The sequence below is a fragment of the Trypanosoma conorhini genome (assembly GCF_003719485.1).
Source record: "Trypanosoma conorhini strain 025E chromosome Unknown Tco_14.4_contig_00219, whole genome shotgun sequence".
NCBI classification, from domain to species: domain Eukaryota; phylum Euglenozoa; class Kinetoplastea; order Trypanosomatida; family Trypanosomatidae; genus Trypanosoma; species Trypanosoma conorhini.
Genome location: NW_021704304.1, coordinates 20,575 through 27,712, shown reverse-complemented (window position 1 = coordinate 27,712; position 7,138 = coordinate 20,575). Strand labels below are relative to the sequence as shown.

Here is a 7,138-nt window from a genome sequence, read left to right as displayed (position 1 = left end):
ACTCCTACGGTTACAAGTGTGGCACCCGCCACCTCTTCGCGAAGAAGTTTCGCAAGCACGGGAACCCCTCCGTGAGCACCCTGCTGACGAACTTCAAGGTCGGCGACTACGTCGACGTCGTGGCGGACTCCGCTGTGCGGGCCGGGATGCCGCACAAGTACTACCACGGCCGCACGGGCATCGTCTGGAACGTCACCCCGCGCGGCGTCGGCGTGATTGTGAACAAGCCGGTCCGCAACCGCACGATCCGCAAGCGCATCTGCGTGCGCTTCGAGCACGTGCGCAAGTCGCGCTGCCAGGAGGCCTTCAAGCAGAAGCAGAAGGACTTTGCGGCCTTCCAGGCGGCGAAGAAGGCCGGTAAGCCGCTGCCTGCCCCGAAGAAGAGCCTCCGCAACGGCGGCATCGTTCGCCCGAAGAAGGTGGAGGTGCTCGCCCGCCGCACCGCCGACTACGAGGCCATGATCCCCTACTAAGCGAGAACCATCCGTCGCTGAGGCCGCCGTCGATCATTTTTGTTTTGTTTTCCCCATTTTTTCGTTTTTGATACATATATATATATATATATTTTGCCTCCCCTCTTTTTTTTGTCTCTGCGTGTGGGTGGCGGTCATGCGCTGCCTGGCCGCCCCGCCGCTCCTCTTCCCCCGCCGCTCGATGTGGCCGGCCCCGCCTTTGCTTTTTCGTTCGTCTCTGTTTCGCCCGCCCTGCCGGGGAATACGCTGGAGGGGAAGCGGCCAAGGACGCGCGCAACCACCACCACCACCAAAACACGAGGAAAGGCAATAAAACTAACCAAAAAAAGAAAAGTAGTAATAATAATACGAAAGAAACAACAACCGGCCCAGTGAAAGATAAGTATCAATACAACACCCACCTACCCACCTACACAACAGGAGAGAAAAATACAAGGAAGGAGGCCAAGTCGGGGGAGAAACAACAGGGCGGATTTAATGGCTCGCTTGGTTGACCTCGTCTTGCTGTCGTTGCTGCTGTTTGCTGCCACGCCCGGGGTGGCGTGCGCATTCTTTGACAATCTCGCTGCCCCCGTCACGTACCAAAGCGGGACTGAGATTCCCATTACGGTGAACTCGCTGACGTCCAGTCGAGGTCTGCTCCCGTACAATTTCTACTCCGTCAAGACCTGCCAGCCCGATGCACGGCGAATGGGGGATGAGCGCGTCCGCGAAAACCTTGGCGAGATTATTCTCGGCAACCGCATCTTGCCCTCCATGTACTCCGTGAAGGTTGGGGAGAACGTTACCTGTCGGGAGGTCTGCTTCGTGGCGTACTCCGTCGAGGACATGGAGCGACTCAAGAAACTCATTGACCAGCACTATCGTGCTCACATGTTTCTTGACAACCTCCCACTGCTGGAAAGGCCCGGCGCGGGCGAGGGCAGCCCCCGTCTCCGCATTGGCTACCGCCTTGGCGTGCCCGCGGCAAAAAATCGATCTACGGCGACTATCATTCACAATTACCTCAGTTTTAAGGTGACCCACAGGCCGGTGGGGGACGGTGCACACGCGATTACCGGCTTTTACGTTACACCAAGTTCTGTAAACGTACTCACAGGCTGCCCAGATACGGCGGTGGCGGGAGAGGGGCTGCTTCGGCCCGTAACTTCCGAAACAATGGACGTGAAGTACTTTTATTCCCTGTCATGGGAGTTGGATACGTCGAACGTGGATGGATTTCTGTCGACGCGGTGGGACGTGTACGCTCGTGCAAGTCATCCCGCGGGAAAGCGAGGCCACTTGATGGCAATCATTAATTCCCTCGCCTTACTCACCTTTCTGGGAATTCTCGTCATGGTTATTTTGGCGCGAACCGTTCGCAAAGATTTGTTGAGCTATGCAGATAACGGATTGGCTGAGGAGAATGCAGAAGAATCTGGATGGAAGCTTGTGCGTGGTGACGTGTTTCGCGCACCCCAAGAGGCTTTGCTTTTCACCGCCTTTGTCTCTACTGGCTGCCAAGTGATTTTTATGGCCAATGTCTTGCTTCTTGCGGCGTTTCTGGGTGTCGTGCGTCCAGCACAGCGTGGTCACCTTTTGACCAGCCTCATCATCTTTTTCTGCTTATCCAGCTGCATCTCTGGCTATGTGGCAGGCAGGCTGCTTAAGTTTTTCCGTAAACAAAGCTGGAAAAACGGGTTCGTCGCGGTGACTTTGGTTCCTGCATGCTTGTTGGGCATCTATCTCTTTGCCAACCTGATCACATGGGCAAAACATGCGAGTACCGCCATTCCCTTTGCAACGCTTCTGGTTGTTCTCTTTTTGTGGACTGTCGTGCCCATTCCACTGGCCTTCTTGGGGATCTCCGCCGGGTTTCGTTCTGCAATGCTAAGCGTGCCGGCGAAGGTGAGCAGCATTCCGCGCCTCGTACCAGAGAAGAGTGCGAGTAAGCGTTACCTCTACATTTTTGGGGGCGGACTCGTCCCTTTCACCGCGGCCTTTGTAGAGGTTGTTTACGTTCTGGGCTCTTTTTGGAGAGGGGAACCGTTTCACTATTTTGGCTACCTGGCTGCCATTCTCTTTGTCATTGCCTTTATTTGCGCCGAGGTGACGGTGGTTGTGGTCTACGCGATGCTCTCCGACGAGGACTACGAGTGGTGTTGGGTGAGTTTCCTGACCTCGGGCAGCTGCGGCCTCTACTTTTTTATCTACAGCCTTGTCTACCTCTTTGTGGCGCTCGAGATACGCCAGCTGCTCTCCATGGTGCTGTTCTGCGTGTATACCATGGGCCTCTCCATCCTGCTGGGCGTGACGCTCGGGACGCTGGGCTTTCTCGCATCTGCCCTATTCGTGCGAACCATCTACGGCGCAATCAAGGCGGACTAACTCTCTTTCTTCTTCTACTTCTACTAGGGACGCGTAGGGCCGAGGCTGTTTCACAGCGGGTTTTTTTCTTTTTTCGCGTGCGTTTTTGTGTTGTGCGCCCCGCATCCACTTGACCTCATTCTTATTTTTTTTTTTGCGTTTCGCACTTTTTTTTTTGCCTAACAGTACGCATGTGTGTTTGTGCGTTTGTGCGTGTGTTTCCCAGACTTTTGCGAGGCGAGAGGGAGTTTTCTGGGCAGGCGGGGAGCTTTTTTTTTTTTATTTTGTGATTGCCTTTTGCGTTTTCACCCCCCGTTTCTCCCAAAACAGAGCGTATATTTTTGGCAGTTTGCGTGGCCAAAAGAGAATAGAGCGAACCTTTTTTTTTTTTTTGCAATTGGGAGTTCGTGTGCGTGTGCGTGTGCGTGTGCCGCGTGTGTCCCGGGTGTGCCCGACTTCTCTGCCTTCTATCGCCCTTGTCCCTCTGCTCTCTCTGCGCGTGATGCGCCCTCTCACCGGCGGCAGTGTGTTTCTGCGCAGCAGAGCGGCAAGCGAAGAAGAAGCGAAGGGGGAAAAGAGAAAAGGGGGCGGGGGCGAGGGGAACAAAAAGGAAAAAAAAAGGGGGGGAAACAAAGAAATAAAGGCCAACAAACAGGGTATCTGGATATCGTGCGGCCCATCCACAGATTACTGTTGTGGCAGTCGGTTTGTTGTTGTCTACACGTCGGACCACCCACCAGCCGGCAACGCAGCGACGCGCGAGGAAGCGAGCGAGGGGTGTGAAACGAATACATACATTTCGAGGCATCAGTTCGCGCTGACTGGGCGTTTGAGGAAGGGATGGCGCGTGAACACCACACGTACGAGGCGGAGCACCGCATGGGGTCCGTGAAGGCCGTCTCCGGCCCAGTCGTTATCGCGGAGAACATGAGCGGTAGCGCAATGTACGAGCTGGTGCAGGTGGGGTCCTTTCGCCTGGTAGGAGAAATCATTCGACTCGAGGGCGACACCGCGACCATCCAGGTCTACGAGGAGACGGGCGGCCTCACAGTCGGGGACCCGGTGCACTGTACAGGGAAGCCGCTCTCGCTTGAGCTCGGCCCCGGCATCATGTCAGAGATTTTTGATGGCATCCAGCGTCCACTTGACACAATTTACCGTATGGTGGAGAACGTGTTTATTCCCAAGGGAGTTCAGGTGAAGGCCCTGAACGAACAAAAACAGTGGGACTACAAGCCACGTGTGAAGGTGGGAGACCTGGTGACGGGCGGAGACATCCTCGGAAGCGTTGTGGAGAATTCGCTCATGTACGATCACTCCATTATGGTGCCTCCCAACGTTCAAGGGAGGGTGACGTCGGTTCAGCCGGCGGGCAACTACACACTTGTGGACGACATCGTGGAGCTGGAGCACAACGGGAAAAAGCGAAGCCTGAAACTGCTGCACCGTTGGCCCGTGCGAACACCACGCCCGGTGGCGATGAAGGAGTCCGGGAACCACCCGCTGCTCACCGGTCAGCGTGTCCTGGATGCACTTTTTCCCTCTGTGCAGGGCGGGACCTGTTCCATTCCTGGCGCCTTTGGTTGTGGTAAGACGGTTATTAGTCAGGCCTTGTCCAAGTACTCGAACAGTGACGCCGTCATTTACGTGGGATGCGGGGAACGCGGTAACGAGATGGCGGAGGTGTTAATGGAGTTCCCCACGCTTACCACCTTTGTCGATGGCCGTGAGGAGTCCATCATGAAACGGACGTGCCTCGTAGCCAACACGTCGAATATGCCTGTGGCTGCTCGTGAGGCTTCCATTTACACCGGCATTACCCTCGCTGAATACTACCGTGACATGGGCAAACATATCGCCATGATGGCAGACTCCACTTCACGATGGGCAGAGGCGCTTCGAGAGATTTCTGGTCGTCTGGCTGAGATGCCTGCAGATGGTGGCTACCCTGCGTACCTCAGTGCCCGTCTGGCTTCCTTCTACGAGCGTGCAGGCCGCGTCACGTGCATCGGTGGCCCTAAGCGTGAGGGCTCTGTCACCATCGTGGGCGCCGTTTCCCCGCCAGGCGGAGACTTTTCAGATCCGGTGACCTCCGCCACACTTGGCATTGTGCAGGTCTTCTGGGGCCTCGAAAAGCGGCTGGCGCAGCGCAAACACTTCCCTGCGGTGAACTGGCTGATCTCCTACTCCAAGTACCTAAAGGTGCTGGAGCCCTTCTTTAACACCTTTGACCCAGAGTACATGCATCTGCGCTCGGTGGTCGCCGAGATTCTGCAGCGTGAGGAGGAATTGCAGGAAATTGTTCAGCTTGTCGGCAAGGACTCGCTCTCCGAGTCGGACAAGATTATTCTCGAAACGGCGAAGGTCATTCGTGAGGAGTTCCTGCAGCAAAACGCCTTTACCCCCTACGACAAGTTTTGCCCACTGTACAAGACGTGTTGGATGCTGCGCAACATCGTCACCTTCTACGAGGAGGGCCAGCGCGTTGTGGCCGAGTCCGCCGGCGACCACAAAATCACATGGAACTACATCCGTGAGAAGATACCGCATATTTACACCGGACTCACCGACATGAAGTTCCGCGACCCCGCGGAGGGGAAGGAGGCCAACATTGAGTACTTCAAGAAGCAAAACGAGGAAATTATCAATGCGTTTTCCTCCCTCCTGCAGTAGTCAAGAATTTTGTAGAGAGCCAGCCCGCCGTTCTGCGCGTTTCCTAATTGCGCCTTTTATTGGGACGTGTGCGCGGCTGTGACGTCTTTATTATTATTATTATTATTATTAATTTGTCCCTTGTTTTGGTTTGTCCTCGCTTCCTCGCTCGCAGATAAGGAAGGGGAAAAAGACGAAGAAAAATGAAGAAAAAAAAAGGCAAATGAAAAAGAAAAGAGAAGAAAGTAAAACGAGAAGAAAAACAAAGCTGGGAGCTAACGGAGCGTGTTTGAGTCCTGTGTGGGAGCTGCCGAAGAGCTTTGTTGTTGTTGTTGTTGCTGGTGGTGGTGGTGGTGCTTTTTTTTTTGTTTGAGTGTTTGCCGGGGCGTGTGTGGCTTTGCTTCGTGCGGCTGTGGCGTAGTGGATGGGTAGCAGGGGCGGGGGGCGGGGGGCCGTGCCCGAGGCGAGGCGAGGTGAGGCAAATGCACTGCAAAGAGGAAGTCTGAGGGAGGGGGGGGGGCGGTGCAAGAGAGGACGGGAAACTGCGAAGACGCCTGTAAGCAACGGGAAAAAAACAACAACAACTACAAGAAAAACAAAAAAAGCAAGGCAAAACAAAAACAAAATATCAACTACAAAACAAAAACGAGGCAAAAAAAAAGACAAAAAAGCAAAAAGAAACGCAATTGGGATAAATGAGACATAGAAGCAAAGCCGCATCTTGCACACGGCGAGGCACAGCAAAAAGGAGGGAGGTTTCCCTGAGAATGAGCCGGCCCTGCCCCGTCTGCCCTGCGGCTTCTTCTGGGGCTTGGCTACTTCCTTTTTTCTTCACACCCACTGTGCTGGCACGCGTGTGCGTGGTGCTTGTATTTCTCCCGCCTGGTTTCTGGCCTCTCGCCGGCACAGTAAGTTGCATTAGTTGGCCCTGGCACGGTGTAGGAGAGGATGCAGCGGGCCAGCAGAATACTTGCGGCGCCGTTCAAAAGTGTGCTGCGGCGCCACAAGCTCCATCCGGAGGGGCTGCCGCTGTACAATGAGATGTCCAAGCAGTGGCTGTGTCGGGAGGGGGAGCGTTGGTGGATTCTCGACGCCAAGGGTGAGCAGCTTCCACGTGTGGCGGCGGTCGCGGCGCAGTACATCACTGGCCAGCATCGCCCAGACTTCACCCCTGGAATGATATCCGGCGACCACGTCATCATCGTCAACATCAAGGACGTAGTCATGGTAGGCGACGAGTGGATACGTGTGCCGATCACCTGGCAGACTGCCTACCCAGGCGGAAAGTACCGCATTCGTCTGACGGACATGTATGAGCGGGATCCCTGCATGCTGATGTGGTGGTTCTTGAAGGACGAAGTGAACCGGCACTTTGTCCGGAAACTAAAGACACGCGTCGCCCCCCTGGAAAAGGCGTGGTTGTACGAAGATAGTGTGCACCCGCACGGGGACAAGAACCCACGCCCGCTTTGCTGGTCCGATCCAGTAGTGAAGGGCTGGAAGTACAGGGATCCTCAGTTCATCCGGCGCTGGAAGCCCAACGAATTCCTCACGTAGCAAGAAAACCAACTACCCCCCCCCAAAAAAAAACAAAAAACAAACTTTAAACAGAAGTCAAGTTGCTGGTGTGGGAAATGTGGAGGATAAGGGGACAAAAGTGCCTGTAT

At 55.0% G+C, this 7,138-nt stretch overlaps 4 protein-coding genes across 4 annotated transcripts, besides 7 other annotated features; all 4 read left to right on the top strand.

Moving 5' to 3' along the window:
* Tco025E_04354 (ribosomal protein L21E (60S)) lies at positions 1-473 on the top strand (the record flags this gene model as incomplete). The annotated part of the gene is made up of 1 exon (XM_029371265.1): positions 1-473. A coding segment is annotated over one exon (473 nt), but the record flags the coding sequence as incomplete, so codon positions are not given.
* Positions 474-543: 70 nt separating this feature from the next.
* Positions 544-565: a microsatellite.
* Positions 566-781: 216 nt separating this feature from the next.
* Positions 782-830: a microsatellite.
* A 120-nt stretch (positions 831-950) lies between these two features.
* Positions 951-2,840, top strand: Tco025E_04353 (endosomal integral membrane protein; the record flags this gene model as incomplete). The annotated part of the gene is made up of 1 exon (XM_029371264.1): positions 951-2,840. One exon carries the CDS (start codon positions 951-953, stop codon positions 2,838-2,840), a length of 1,890 nt encoding a protein of 629 aa, XP_029228670.1.
* A 171-nt stretch (positions 2,841-3,011) lies between these two features.
* Positions 3,012-3,038: a microsatellite.
* Positions 3,039-3,225: 187 nt separating this feature from the next.
* Positions 3,226-3,250: a microsatellite.
* Positions 3,251-3,659: 409 nt separating this feature from the next.
* Positions 3,660-5,492, top strand: Tco025E_04352 (vacuolar H+-ATPase; the record flags this gene model as incomplete). The annotated part of the gene is made up of 1 exon (XM_029371263.1): positions 3,660-5,492. One exon carries the CDS (start codon positions 3,660-3,662, stop codon positions 5,490-5,492), a length of 1,833 nt encoding a protein of 610 aa, XP_029228669.1.
* An 87-nt stretch (positions 5,493-5,579) lies between these two features.
* Positions 5,580-5,603: a microsatellite.
* Positions 5,604-5,791: 188 nt separating this feature from the next.
* Positions 5,792-5,841: a microsatellite.
* A 188-nt stretch (positions 5,842-6,029) lies between these two features.
* Positions 6,030-6,157: a microsatellite.
* A 262-nt stretch (positions 6,158-6,419) lies between these two features.
* Positions 6,420-7,028, top strand: Tco025E_04351 (ribosomal protein L13; the record flags this gene model as incomplete). Its single annotated transcript, XM_029371262.1, has 1 exon — positions 6,420-7,028. One exon carries the CDS (start codon positions 6,420-6,422, stop codon positions 7,026-7,028), a length of 609 nt encoding a protein of 202 aa, XP_029228668.1.
* Between the last annotated feature and the right edge of the window lie 110 nt (positions 7,029-7,138).